Source organism: Nyctibius grandis, chromosome 1 (genome assembly GCF_013368605.1).
Source record: "Nyctibius grandis isolate bNycGra1 chromosome 1, bNycGra1.pri, whole genome shotgun sequence".
In the NCBI taxonomy this organism is placed as follows: domain Eukaryota; kingdom Metazoa; phylum Chordata; class Aves; order Nyctibiiformes; family Nyctibiidae; genus Nyctibius; species Nyctibius grandis.
Window position 1 is genome coordinate 48,322,396 of NC_090658.1, and position 15,942 is coordinate 48,338,337.

Below are 15,942 nucleotides of genomic sequence, written 5' to 3' on the forward strand. Positions count from 1 at the left end.
TCTTGTTAAATAGACGATCAGTGTAATTCTTATTTTTACACATGGAGATATATTTCATATTGCTTATTGTCACAACAAGGTAGAGTTTGCATTCTTTAAATACTTTTATTAGATAGGTATGCAACTTAATTTTGATTTTATGTACAAGTCCATGTTAATTTTTGATCTCATTAATTCATAACAGTTGGTGATAGGAGTAATTTAAGTACAACAACTTAAAATTCATTCTGCCTCTTATCTTGGATTTAACATAAGTTTTCCAGGAAATATTTATATAAAGATGTTTAGAATAGCTCCCAAAGCACTGAAATAACTGAAGCACTCATAAATGAAATAAAAATATACTGGGTTTGCCTATCTTAGTATTTTTCCTCTCTTTCTCTTTTTTCCTTCTTTAGAAGTAAAAATAAAGAATACCCATTGGAAAGTTATCCTCCAATCAAATATGAGAAAGAGATATGTGTTACTTGTCAACGAACCCCAATTTGTTGCATTCAATATTCTGGTATGTACAGGCTTAATAAAATGTATGGTTGTGTCAATGTTGTCAAGAAATGCAAAACTTGTGTGACCTGTTTTATTAAGACCATGGGTTTACTAGGTAAATTCCCAGAAAACTTTCTAGCAACACCATCATTTTTTAACTCGCAAAACCATGCAGGCTGCTAACATGTATGCAAAAGGATTCTAATTCTTCTCTGATTTTACATCTTGTTTCTGTTTGGATTTATTCTGACTTTCCCACTACAGCTTGAAAATTAGTAGTCTAACAAGTTCTTTCACTAAGGAATTTATTTTCTGAGACATTTACTTAGTGTCATTAGGGTATATTAAAAGCTGAAGTTCAGCTTCAGAATAATCAGATTATCCCTATTTCTTGTGTAAAGATTATTCAGTTTTTAGATATTAGAATATGAAAAAAGAATTCTTCCATATAATCCAAAGAAGGATATTTTTCTTAACTGCTTGGAGAAGTGAGTCTTGTAAGAGGTTTAGTAATTTCCATTTTCTAGAAATATAATTATACAGTTACCACTTCTTAGATTAGCAATCAAATGTATTACCAAGTATATGATTATGTCAATGTACACTCTGTAAACCACAATATTTTCAAAGTATTTAGAAATGTATATATATATAAATATTTTGAGGACAAGAGCAACTTTCATCTTCAAGAAATAAAAGGAATTAGATTAAATCAGTAACTTTTCTAAAACATATTCCATCCATAAGTGTTCCCTAGAGAATGGGAAGAAATTATTTTTATGGCTCCTGAAAGAAATTGGTTGCAGAGGGCTTATTTCTAGGAAAGTTATGTGCACTTAAAACTTAAAGTTCTTTTTTAGCAAAGAAAAGCATTGCTATAGTTTCAATAATACATTTTAAGTATAAATCCTCTTTTACTTACTCTGAGGAAGGAACATCTTTCCCTTTTTCTGTCTTTGCCTCTGTCTCTTGCACACACACACATGCACACACAGGCTTAAACCGCCACAGTTTAGCAAAACAAGGTTTAGCAAAACTTGCAGAGATTTTTTTTCTTGGACTAAAAAAATCATATTATTGTAAGCTTGTAAAGGAGTGTTCTGTTATTGCCATAGTCTGTGTTGACCAGATGGTTCCTAGCTTTACAGTATATTTTCTGTTGCAGATTTGCAACTTGGAATTGCAGCTTGGAACAGTCTTTCAAGTGGTCTTTGTGAAGTATGAATCACAATAATTAATATTATGTGCATCTTTACACATAGAAAGAAAATTAAATAGAAAACTTAAGTGAAACTTAAGAGGTTGTAAAGTTGCATTAATGAGTTAATGCAAACCTTCTTAGACTGATCAAACATCCTTTTGTAGTATTGCAGGTGTTATGAGTTATAACTTGTTACTCTGTTAGAAAACAGTTTTCTTCAGGATTTGAGATGATGTTCTGTAGAACAAGCCTCCAAAACTCTATGCAAAATTATTTTCTCTCAATCTGCATGCACAGGAAACTATATGTATTATTAATTATGTATGTATGATTTATCTTATATCACTTACCAGGTATACCTACCAGTCAGTTCTTATGCTGAAAATACGTACTGTCAAAACTTTAGGAAAAGTGGGGGAATCTACAGAAGAGCACCACCCTTAATCTCAAAGACTTCATAGCTTTGAGTTTGTGGGGCATGCATTTTTTGGAATATTTTGTCCAGGATTACGTATCTTATTTTTGTGATGAAAATATTTAACAAAATTATTTAGTATGTGCACCCCATTGTGTGTCCCACTTAAAATTCACTTTTAGTAGATGACTCTTAGAGATTAGAAATATGGATCTCTTCTCTGTTTATATTGCCATAATGTGGGAAAAAAAAGTGTTGTGGAACATAGTATTCTGAACCTGCAATGTGGATGGTATTTGGACAGTGGATAGCAGTGCGTAGTGTTGGTGAAGTCAAGCATGACTTTTATTCCCTCTCCCTTTGTAAAGATGGTCAGAAAACTTATGAAGGAGGTGTTCAGGTGGTACGTCTTTAAAAATACTTTCCACAGTGAACTTAGCAGCATTGATTTGAATTCCGCACTTCGTTTCCTTACTTTCTCTGACTGCTGTCTTCTCTTGCTCAACTCTCCCTTATTTTTTCCTATTGGTTAATTTATCTGCTCTTTATTATTTTAATTATTTCCAGAAAAGTTTTTGAGCAAACAGTTAAATTTTACAAATCACTGCCATTATGTAGACATTAAGGGAGTCTATCCTGTCATTGTGTGCCCCCGCTGATTACCAATATAAATGAAGAATCTGACTGCTCTTGAGTAATTTTTAGGATTACCTTATGAAGGAAATTTATAATCTTTAAGAAAAGATCCAGAAAGAATGACTAATATGTGCTTTTTACTCTAATATATAAGAAAAGGGAGTATAACTTTAATAGGAAGATATAAAAAAATGAGTGTAAGGAAATAGATTTAAATGACTGCTAAAAATTTCTGCACTTAAATTTTGTAGGTTTTTTTTTGTGAAAAGTGAATTTCTGCATTGTGATGAACAACTATTTTGAGAATATGTCAGGACAAGACATGAATTGCTTAGAAATTCCTACCAAATTCTGCAGTATGAGTTTGTGATGTTCATACAAATATGCGTTAAGCATATGAAATGAATATCTGGTGTGTATTTTGTTGTAGTGACATATGTGATTTTTATGATTAAAAGAAACAGTGTATTAAGTCCTTGTTGCTTTCAAATATAAATCATTTGATACTCTTTATAGGGGATGGAGAGATGCTGGCTTGCGGCCTGGCTGACAAGACTGTACTGATATTCAATTCCAATCTTACCGATACACACAATGTTTTTTCAGGTAACTTATGAATTAAATTATTAAAAAAATAGTATATAATTGAGTTTAACCTAAAATGGCATGGTAATTAAAAGATTCCACTTACATCACCTTGAGAAGAATGGGGGAGAGGGGATACAGCTGATTCAGGATGTAGAAGTTACTTCTCTGATTGATTAATTTTGTTCTAGAGTTAAACTGCCTACCAGGTTTTCCCATTTCTTAGTTTTCTGGAAGGTAAATAGTAATGTATCACGATATATATTGCAATCTGCATTGCGTATGTATATTACAATAATTAAATAGAAATAATAAAGACAATATATTGTAATGATAATGCATGTAATATATTGCAACAGATTATTAGCCAAAAAATTGACTGCGATGACTTGGCAACAAATGTGTTTGTTTGGTTTGCAGCTCCAGACTTCTAAAGAACACCTATTTCAAAAAAAAGGGACTATTCCGATGGAGAAATCCATATCTGCAAAAGTGTATGCACGTGCAAACACATGTGCATTTCTTAACATCATAAATGAGCCTTAAAAAAAATGAATTTAAATTTCTACAAGAGCTATTTGTTAAATTTTTAATAACAGTAAATGTTATGACTTAAAATTCATATAGCAGGACTGATTTACTGTGGAAGTTCATAATGGAAGATGACTGTCATTTACCAGAAGGCCTTAACAAGTGTAAAAGTAGACTATTTTAAGTTATTTTAGAGAATTATTTCTAAGTAAAAAACTCTGATAACTGATTTCTGAAAACTTTTTTTTGAGTAATTTTCATTGTATTTTGTGGGAGCAATGGTGGCATTGTGACAACTAATGGAGGTAACTACTGATATTTTCCTCTTTGTGTGAGGAAATTGTTGAAAATACGCCTTGTGGGGAGGGTAGTAAGGTCTTTTTTTCCCACAACAGCGAGTTCATAAACATTTAAAAATGTTTTTCTTCATGTATCACTGACTAATTTGAGCAAATTCATAGTGCAAGTCATATAAATTGCAGGCAGGAATAGTGTTTTGAGGTTATATTGACATAATTTTGTTACTTAGGTAGTACTGGAACAAAAGCAGTAATTTCATCCAAAGGACCCCCATATATCTGGAATATATTTAACATCGTTTTAGAAGATGAGGATTTCTAAAAAATGCAATTAACCCCGAAAGAGATCAAAATTCTGTTTTTCCTTCCCTTACTTGTTACAAGCAGCTATAAAAATAATGATACAGAACTGCCACAGTATTTGTACACAGCAGCTTAACAAATTTATGCCCAAAGAATTCAGTGTTTCTTCAGATTATTAACACATCTTTCCTAAGTAATCTGAAGAAGCTAAGATGTAAATTATGTTCAAGAAATTTAAAGTCTTTTTTTTGGTAGCAGAGCTACTCTGAACATAAAGTAGGACATAAGTGTTGCAAAATTATTCCATGAGGCTGTAAATTATCATTGTACAGTATGTGTTCTGTAGCTGTTCTTTGCAGTTTGTCTTTTGCATCTCAGATCCAGCTTCTCTTTATGTGAACCACTATCAAGAAATTAGGCTGGTTTCACTTGAATAAATATAGAGATTATGTGCTGCAGAAAGTGGCATTTCAATCCTGTGAAATACTCTCTTTTGGATTTCTTTTTTCACTGGAGTTTGTTTTTATGCAGACTTGGTTTTGGACTGGTAATAGCTGTGTTTTAGCTTTGTTTCGTCTCAGGGGAAGATACAAATTTCATTGACACTGTCGCATCTATACCTCCATATTCTTGCTACATACTAAATAATATCTAAGGAATGGTTTCATACTGGCAATAAGAGAAAACATAGACTTTAATACGAAAAAATATTATTCTAAGTAGACATATTTGAAAGCAGAAAAAAAAAGTTAGAATTTAGAGGTTTCTAAATTTGAAAGAAAACCTTAGTTCATGCTACTCTGTAAATCATGAAAGAAACTACTTAGATTTTGACACATTATTAACAAATGGCTTTGTCTTTCTATGAAGTAAAATTAAATATATGATTTTATAAGATGCATTTTAAGATGTATTGCTTAACATACAGAGTTCGGATTCCTATGCTAATTCAACATTCAGAGCTCCCTAAAATATTTCAGTACTCTGCAAATGCAGGCTAATTTATTGTGATGAGAAGAATGAAGTGACCATTACCAAACTTCATGCTACTACAGAGAAGCTTTTTCTAGTGCCAGTAGTTAAGGTGTGAAGTACTAGTTCTTTGTCTTGCTTTAAAAATAATTTGATTTATTACTAAATTGTTCTTCTGACAATTGCCTTTGTTCTATTAGTTTTCTTAGGTTTTGCACTACTATCTAATTTATTTCATTAACATCTTTCATTCTTTATTCTATGTCTTATTTTTATGATGCATGGTCTGAAAAGAAGTGTAAACTACATTCTATTCCAGGCGCTTTAGGCAGCATAAGCGCTTTAGGCGCTACAGGCTGGGGGAAGAGTGGTTAGAAAGCGGCCTGGCAGAAAGAGACCTGGGGGTGCTGATCGACAGCCGGCTAAACATGAGCCAGCAGTGTGCCCAGGTGGCCAAGAAAGCCAATGGCATCCTGGCCTCTATTAGGAATAGTGTAGCCAGCCGGTCTAGGGAAGTGATCGTCCCTCTGTACTCGGCACTGGTGAGGCCGCACCTTGAGTACTGTGTTCAGTTCTGGGCCCCGCACTTCATGAAAGATGTTGAGGTGTTGGAGCGAGTCCAGAGGAGGGCGACCAAGCTGGTGAAGGCTCTGGAGGGTCTGACCTCTGAGGAACGGCTGAGGGAGCTGGGGTTGTTTAGCCTGGAGAAGAGGAGGCTCCGAGGTGACCTTATTGCAGTCTACAACTACCTGAAGGGAGGTTGTAGAGGAGTGGGAGTCGGCCTCTTCTCCCAGGCAACTAGCGATAGGACAAGAGGACATAGCCTCAAGCTTCACCAGGGGAGGTTCAGGTTGGACATTAGGAAGAATTTCTTTTCAGAAAGGGTTATTAGACATTGTAATGGGCTGCCCAGGGAGGTGGTGGGGTCACCATCTCTGGATGTGTTTAAGAAAAGACTGGAGATGGCACTTAGTGCCATGGTCTAGTTGACATGGTGGTGTCAGGGCAACGGTTGGACTCGATGATCCCAGAGGTCTCTTCCAATCTGATTGATTCTGTGATTCTGATTCTGTGATAAGAATGCAACCTGTGCATATAGTTCTTTCCAAAAGCAACATAAATGTGAAAATGTCAGATACTGTATTGTAGGGGAGTAGGAACCACAAACCATCAGTTATGTGCTTAGTTCATTCATGTAGTTCTTCTGTACAGTTCAGATTATCATGAAATCACCTATTTGCTTTCTACTTTAGATGCCTTTGGTTTTGAAGTGTCATAATAAATGTATTTTCTTTTCATTAAAAGCCATGTTGCATTACTCTTACTCAGAGCTGCAATCAGTGGTAATGTAAAACTTTCCTTTTTCAAGAAATAGCAATGATATCTGTTCTGTAAAAAAAATTTCAATTTCAAGGCAGCATTAACATCTGAATATAGCTGATTATCAAAAATTATATTTTTATAATGCACCATCAGAAAGGAGTGGTATAACAATAGCAATTTTGCTATAAGCCTAATTTATTCAGTTTTGTTCCCTGAAGTGCTCAATCCAGTTTTAAGTAGTTCTGCACTCCTCTTGAGGTGTCTGTGTTCTACAGTGAAGTGCAGGTAATGTTGATCAGCTTTAAAAGAGTTACAGGTGGCATGGCCTTTTTGAAGAAGTCTTTTTACAAAACCAGCTGCTGTCCTTCTCAATGTGCTTCAGGACTGGGGAACCCTGAGTAACACCTGTTTTGAAGCTTACTGGCCTCTTGAAAGCCAGCTGGCATCTCCTTCACTGTGCTGTGGGATTGGGGGACCTGGAGTGCAGAGATTCTTAAGCTTTTTGCATGGTTCTTCCAATTTTCCAAACCTCAGATTTTCCTGAAGTTTTTCATATTCCTTACCACTTTGGAAAACTGTTTTGTATATTCTGGTGTTTTTTTGATGTTTTTTTTTGTTTGTGTTTTTTTTTTTTCCTTTAATGCAGATAATTCAAGGCTTTCAAATGGTTTTACAAAACCAAAGGCCCCAAATAAATCTTTGCGTTGAGAATAAAATAAGCATAGTACTTACATATGTACTTATACAGTACCAATGCAGTTTTCTGGTGAAAATTCTACAGGCCTTTGGTAACTGGGAATGAAAATATCTTGTTTATAAGCCTTTTTATAGATATATGTTGTCATAGAAGATCTTAATTGCTGAGATAAATTCATTAGTCTTCCCATAATTTAAAGCAATCGATTTTTTTTTTTATATAAAACTTCAGTTGACTAAAGAGAAAATGTGCACAAGAGGGCAGCATAAGAACTTTGAATGTTTTAAGGCTGGGTGAAATTAATCATATTTCATCTGGACAGATTAGAATAACATGGGCCAAAGTTTGTTAATTTTGTTTGACGTGTTTTCTTCTTTTTTGACCTTTTTGATCAGCATCAATATAATTTTAGATCAAATGAATAATTTTAGCTTCTGGATGATGTTTCTGGCTTTTGAAGTTCTTTATGAGTTTCTAATCTTGTTTTTAACTGTGTGACACCAAACTGGAAAAGTCTGTTTCTTGTAGAAGCTTTTTGCTGTTAACTGGAGATTATAATACTTTAAACTATGATTTTTAAACAGGCAGTTACATTTTTTTTTTTTAATCTAATGAGCCAGTCCTGCAGAAGCTGTTGTAGTGGCATGTTCATTGTGTTTTTACAAAACCAGCTAGCTCTGTAATAGAAGCCTAATGAATATAATAAAGTACTGCTACTATTTGCAAGGACTTAAGTGGTTTCCAGATCATATTTAATATAGAATTTCATTATAATATAATACTCTCTCTTTTTGAGTCATACTGTATCTTTGCTTAAATTGAATTTCAAGGATGTTTCTTGAAAATGCTCTTCCACTAATTTTGAAAAATTACAGTCAGAATTGTCATTGTCTATAGGTAAATTAGATTGGTGATTCTTTTGTAACTGCTTATATTTTGTGCTTTTAAACACTGAACTTTGACAAAGTCAAAGTCAGGTGTTCTGTTGCTGAGACTTCTACAGTAAGTATTTATTTGCCGTAGCAGTGGTGAGTGCCTTTACTGCTTTATGTGATAAAATCCTTCTGGGTCTCAGCAGCCTTGCTTTCCTTCCTTTTAAAGCATCATCCCGCAAATTACATTGTCTTCTTCTGGAATATATGGTACTTTGCAGCTCTGTAAAATCAGTTTCTAAGCACTTGGAGTTAAGCGTTCAAAGTTCATATGAAGTCTGATTCAGATCCTGAAAGTCTTCAATGCCAGAGTAACCATCCTGGGATTCAGGATTTTTCTTTGGGCTGAACCTTTTTGCACCAGTACATTTCTTAGAGGCCCATGACAAAAAATAAAACAATCTTTACAAGCTCCATTGAGGTAACTTCAGTTTTGCTGGACTTCCAACCCTGTGTTATCAGCGGTAGGCAGAGACAAAGAAATCTAGGATGAAACACTCAGGACAGCTTATTAGTCAGAGCAAAATAACACGTGATCATCAAGACTGTGGGCTAGATGCCAGGTTTTGAGCCTCTTCATAAGCCCAAATACTGGCTAACAAGCACATGCAGAGCGCTCTGGTCTCACATGACGACCATTGTATTTTGCTATTTGTGTATAGCAGCAAGTCATAGGGTTCTGGACTTTAACCATCCACGTTGCACTTTGAAATACTTGGTAGCCAAGTTGTCAGTGATGGTTGTTTTCTTCACTCTGTTAACAACACGAGGGTGAAGTCAGATTAATTTATTCCCTGAATATCTCTCTCTGGGTAGTCTTTTTCAGACTGACATTCGGACATCTGTGCATCAGAAGACAGTTTTTCCAGATGTTAGAAGCTTGATTAGAAGCATTAGGAATTGATGGTTAAACTTCTATTTTCTGTGGAGCTTTTTGTCACAGTTTAGAATAATTTTAATCCAATTAAGCACTTAACTCTGAGGCAGTCGGTGTTTAATGAAAAAGACCAGAATTACAACTGTTAGCAGCGAAACTAACTATTAATGACAACAACCTTATGACCACTTCTGTGCTTCTAATTCAGTTTTGTGTGGAGATAGATAGAATTTATTAATATTACTGTGATGGTAAAGATCTGTGAATGTGTTTTTGTTGTTAACTTGAAGGAAGTTTATTCGTTTGTTTGTTTTATATTTGTTTAGAACTATTTTATAGTTCTAGTTGAGTCAAATCTGAATTGCAGAAAGCTGAAGAAAATTTAGATACTAGTTTTTATTCTTTTAGAATGTGAATGTAAAAGATAAATGTGTCATATTTGTTATAATAAACTCACAAAATAAACATAAATAAACATTTTCATACAAACTCATTACAAAATATGGAGACAATGTCATACAAATGCATATGAGATTTCAGGTGGAATAACTTGGTATTTCTCTGACCTTATTTAATTTTGTGAATCTTGATTATTAATGAGAGACATGTTTCCATGGTTTTTGGTGGAAGAAAAAATCAAATACTGTTACCAGTTTTAACCCAACCATTTGAAGCCTGTATTTAAAATTTATTTTAATATTGTGTATAATTATATTAAAACAATATGATTAACTCTGGAGAAATGTATAAAGTCAAGGAACTGACTTTATGATATTTCCATTTTTATTTTTATTAGGTCATGATGGTGCAGTTAACTCTGTTGGCTGGAGTCATGACAAGAAGTGGTTAGTTTCTGCATCAGAAGACAGAACTTTAAGGGTCTGGTCAGTTTGCAATAATGAACCTGCCCTACTTCTGGTAATTAGAAACTTCTGTCAGTTTGGTTCACAGACGACACTGTTTTTCACTTTCATCTACTTCCATTTTAACAGCTCTGTACAAGGAACATACAGCCTTGTTTTCAGAGCTACTGAGTGTGGTGATTCCAACTGATACTATGATCTGGGTGGTCTCCATTGACTTAAATTATGCTTTTATCATGACAATTTATGAAAAGAAAAAAACCAACCTTGGTAGACAAAGCTAGTGGGCATGTCTGGAAGTTTTGGTTTTATTGTATGCTCTGTATATTCTATTTTCATTGGCTCAGCTTTGCTTGACTTTATAGTCTACTCTCCAATTCAAAGGGCAGTTTAGAGTATGAGGCTAGACTGTATTACTTTCAGCGGACTACAGATACTATTAACTTTACTGCCAACTAATCTAAGTAGAATGAAAACTTTATTTTGAGATTAATAGATGTCACAAATAGGAAGGACCACTACATAGCAGGTTAACCTCCTGGCATATTATCGGGGTAACAGGGAGACTATAGCTTAACACCAGGAATCTCAGACAAAAAGTATTCATTATCTTAGAATCCATTCTTACTAATTTACTTTGTATTTTCAGGGCAAAGAAAAGTTCCATAAGACTGTACGCTTTGCACAGTTTTATTACATAGATGCATTTATATTGCTGTGTTGTGGAGCTGAATTTCATCTATTAAGTTTCCATCTAGACACAACCAAGGACGACCTGAAAAGGTGAGTACAATTTCTCATTAACAGACCAGTGAAAGTACTTGTACTGTTTGATCTGGGATTTGTTGGGTGGTGAGGTGGGCTGGGGAACAAGAATATTTCAGAAGAAAAAAAATTGAATAGTAAAAGCTAATTGTAAAAATATCTTTATTCTGGCATGATAGAAAAAAATTGAAATGTCAAATAATTTTTATAGTGCATACCTTAACTGCTGCAAATACAGTTTTACTATTACTGTTACCATTTGGGACCTTCTGAGCTTTACCTTCTGCCTGTTTACATCTTAGTGTGCATTAATGTCTGAAGTTATGTTTGGGTAGCTATTGCAAATCTTTCTCTTGTGGGAATATTTATATGTGCTTTTTCTTTTGGAGACTCCAAGATGCTGCGACTGTTTTCTTCCTTCTCTGTCAATTGGAAGTAGAGCACTTTCATAATTTTCACTGACTTTCCAACTGCTATATTGTATCTAGTCACTCTTCTTATTATCCTATTTTCTCTCTGTGTTTCTTCATTGTTTATTAGGCATCCTTCATGTACTTTTTACTAATACTATTCTGTTTATCATTATGTGGCTCCTTCTTTCCGAATTGGAATCAGTTCTTTTATTAAATGTCTGTTATACCTTTTCTGTTCTTTTAGTTTATAATTGGAGCTAAAACTGTCCTTGTATCCTTTTACTAAGTTTCTCTGCTCTTCATTGCTCTTGCTGGTTTTCAGCAGCATTTGTGTATATGAGACTTTATTACGTTCAAATATATATGCATATATACATGTGTATATATGTATATGTTTAGACACAACAGCGTTTAAAAAAACCTTGAAGTGACTAGATTTTGAGCGGAAGGACACACAGAATTAAGGTTACAACACTGCAGTCTATTAGTTGATATTGTGAATGGTGTGTCCTGTCTGTTCATGATATTAAATAGTATTGGGCTGCATCCTTAGATGGGAAAAACGGGCCTATTTCCTTGGTAGTTTTACCACTGCACATAAAAACACACTAAGCACAGGCTTAAATAAGTTTTTGAATAGGAGTGCTTTCCTGGATTGAGGCATGAACCTGGCAGGTGGAACTTCACTGAAACTTTAAATGGTCGTATAGAAAACAAAAGGAGAAAAAATGCCATATGATATCACTCCTTTAAGATACACTTTTTTTAAGAACAGAAATACCTTCTTATTTGAAAAAGTAGCCAATGGATTATGATCTAACTTCAATTTATAAATTCTTCAAAATAGCTAATTAATTGTGGTTTTCAGTCACCTGCTTGGTTTCTTTTCTCATAACTGGTTCTACAGAGATCTCATGTTCTGAAGTGCTTCTCTTGTAGCAAAGTGTAATAGTACAGGAGGAACTTGGAAGGCAGAAAAAGTGATTCCTGTTTCCAGTTTTGCATGAAATCTGTTCACAGCGTAAACAAGTAATACTTAGAAACTGAGGCAGGCAACTGCTTCTGTCATACCATTCTTAACTGTTAAAATTTATACAAGCAATCAGGCAATCATGGAGGAACTTAGAAAAAGAAGATGGAAAACAATATTCTGATCTTTTAGATCCTTCCCTTTTCTGATTATTTCTCAGTTTTAAGATTTATTTAAAAACATTTTTTCTTTCAATTTGTGTGGGCTTAGGCTTTAATAAGAAACTTTTATCGTAATACGTAGTGTGCTGGCTCTAGATATCTCCTTTTTCTTTTTAAAAAATACCCATGCGTCCCAGAGGAAAGTATCCAGTAACCTGAAGAAAATCCATACTGCAGCTACTGTTGTGGAAGACTTATCTGAACTACCTTTAAGCTAGTTAGTTCAGAAACTAAAGGTAGTATGGAACTTGATGTGATTGTAGAAACCCACTCAAACAGTTTTGCAAGGACTTGAGCACTGAACTTTTACTGTGTTCTGTGTTGCTCCAATTGCATTGTTAGAAGCGTATAATATCCTGGTTTAAAACTGTTAAAGTATGTGTGGCTGTGCTTACAGCAGAATTTTGTTATTGCCATGCTCTCAGTATTTCTTGATGGATTAACACTAACTCAAAAATATGCAATTAGACTCTCTGTGATATTAGTGTAATGCCAAAAGACCAAACACACAATTGCAGATGTTACAACAAATCCACAAACCACTCTGAGGTCTGGTTATATCTATCTACAAAAAAAGGTATTAAAGGTTAATTTGCTTTGACATTTTCTTGTGGATTCCCTACAGTTCACTTCCCAGCATTTCTTTCTTTTATGGAACACTGCATCATTCCTTTTGGTTCTCACAACTCTTAAGTTCTGCCTTCTGAGTCAAGTTTGGAAGAATGCTTAATGGAACTGATTCAAGAGGCAGCTAGATCTAACCTCAAAGCATGCTTTGTACCCTTAATTAGAAGGGCATGGCAATGCAGTCTGGCTAACCAATAGAATGCTACTGTGTTGCAGAGGTGAAGACAGTACAATGACAAATCATATCACTATTTCTCCGTGCAGAGTTTTCAAAGGACTCCCCATAAGTATTAATTCACTAAACATCACAACAACTTAATTAAATGGTTAAATATTGGTTCAGTTTTAAAGGTGAAACTGAGAAGTGGAAATAAGAATGTTAAATTCCTTATTGGCTTCTTTAAATATGTCCTTATTTACAAATGTCACAGAGGAGATTTATTGCAGTTCTGGGAATAGGATATAGATCTGCTGACTTCTGCTTCTATGGTTAATCTCAAAATGATTCACAACGTAAACAATTTTCTTTATATTCTCCAAAATTACTAACAACTATTGAATTTCCACTCTCATCAGCAGTTGTGTGTGCTGATATGAAGTATAACTATTTGCTTCTCAGATTTGTTTTTGTTTTTAAATTCTTAATTACGTTTCATTCACGTAAGAATTTGAGCAGAACAAAACATCTATGGGTTTTTATCTCATTTTTATAGTTTTATGTGTTTTAAAGATCATCAACGGCAATATGAAAGGAGTTTAAAAAGGAGAAAATTGTATTCCAGTAACAGAAATGGTGCCTTTTAAGGCCATTATATTTAGCAACTGGTTGTAGTAATCATACATACAGTAAGTGACGTAATGATATAATATCTGCTCTGATGAAATGGGAAACTATACCAGAACATATTGTAGATGGATAGAGCAAAGGTTTAAAATTTAGCATGCTAATGATACGTAAGAGAGTGTCCATTTCAGGCACTTCTGGAAAGTTAATGTTTAACAGGATAAAATTATTTTCATGCAAACCACTTTAAACCAGTTTAAACTTCTTAAGTAAATGGGCTGCACAGGCCTGATTCAGCAGTATGATAATAAGAATATTCTAAGCTTGATTCCTTTGAGCTTTAGCCATTAGATCAAAGAACTTAAATACTCTTTGTTTTTTTCTCAGAAACAGAGGGGAAACTAGATTACATAGGGTCAGTGAATGACATCCACCCTCCTCTGTAGTGTAAGAGAGAATATTTTTCAGTAATCACAGGATGGTTAGGGTTGAAGGAACCTCTGGAGATCATCTAGTCCAACCCCCTGCCAAAGCAGCTTCATCTAGAGCATGTTGCAGAGAGTCGTGTCCAGGTGGATTTTGAGTATCTCCAGAGAAGGAGACTCCACAACCTCCCTGGCCAGCCTGTTCCAGTGCTCTATTACCCTCAAAGTAAAGAAGTTTTTTCTCATATTTAAGTGGATCTTCCCATGTTTCAGTTTGTTCCCGTTGTCCCTTGTCCTGTCACTGGGCACCACTGAGAAGAGTCTGGCAATTCAGTTACGATGAATTCTGAGCATTCCAGAAGATGAAGTGATTCTTTTCCTTTTCATGTAACTGATTTTCTTCTTTTACTGAACTCAAGGCTATGTCTGGAAATGTATAATGGGACTACTCTTTGAAGATAAATTTTTACAGTGCATATAAAAAGTTTTTAACATCCTGAAACCTTATAATCTGTTATACTGATGATGTTTGTGATCTGTCACTTAGTTTTGACTTTGTCATGTGCAGCCATTTTCCTTAAAATTTTAAATATCAGATGTGCATCAAGCTGGGTGAGGTTTTTTTTTTGTTTTGGGGAGGGGTTTTTTTAGGTGCCTGTTTGTCTTCTGGTTTTAGCATAGTAACATGCTTCCATACATTGAAGTTTTTGTCTGTCATCAAAATGTTTCTACTTTATCTGGGTCTTCTGAAAAGTGCTTTTGGCAAAGGACTTCAAATCTGCTGGAAAGTGGACACAGTCTCTGCAATCATTGCAGGAAGTGTTTGTATCTTAGAATCTGGTTTTATATTTTATTTCTGAAGATATACCAGTATCCTGAAAACAACTATGTACTGTAAATGTATTCCCCAAAAATGATTACATCCCTAAAGTATGCAGGATATAGGAGATTAGAGAGATTAGTAATTTACACTGTTGTCCAAATTCTAATGATGGAAGGCATTAAAGGTCAGAATTGTAGTTTTGAGTATATCAACACAAATATGATTTTACTTGAATACCTGATCTATAGGATTGTCAGCTGAGATTATGTGCTGTACATAGAATTGGAGACCTGGAAAAAATGTAGTAAGAAGATACTCTTCGTCCATTTTTGCCTCCATCACAAGCTTTTCTGTGGCTTGAAAAGGTGTTGGTCTAATTTAGACAATTTTTGGAGTGTGTTTATGCTACAATAGCCTCTCCAGTTGACTTGTGAGATTGAATTTTGTCTATATTCACTTCACACTCCTGTCCTTCACCTGTGCCGCATTTTCTAGGGCTTGTAGTGTTTTGTAATAACTGAAAACAACTTCACAACCGTCTGTGACAGTGCATTTATATTGGAAAACCTGCAACAAAGGTTTTTTGTTTTGCTAATGGCAGACTGTCAGATTTATCTATGTAAAGTGGTCAGACCTGAGATGGAATTCTTAACCTAGCTGTATGTAATTTTATTTTCAGAATTCACTTCTGATGGGAAAATAAAAATCTTTTTTTTCTTTCCTTTTGAAGATTTCTTGTCTTATTTGTTATTATCTTCTTTTTTTTTTACTTACAAAGTAACCCTTCTTATATT

At 34.4% G+C, this 15,942-nt stretch overlaps 1 protein-coding gene across 1 annotated transcript in view; it reads left to right on the forward strand.

Annotated features, from left to right (window-relative positions):
• The window catches only part of WDR27 (WD repeat domain 27), an 87,510-nt gene that overhangs the window by 24,298 nt on the left and 47,270 nt on the right, over positions 1-15,942 (forward strand). The window contains exons 15-18 of the mRNA XM_068396014.1: positions 402-505; positions 3,255-3,344; positions 10,054-10,175; positions 10,770-10,903. Of these exons, the coding sequence (XP_068252115.1) occupies positions 402-505; positions 3,255-3,344; positions 10,054-10,175; positions 10,770-10,903 (450 nt within the window). The remainder of the gene's footprint in view (positions 1-401; positions 506-3,254; positions 3,345-10,053; positions 10,176-10,769; positions 10,904-15,942) is intronic.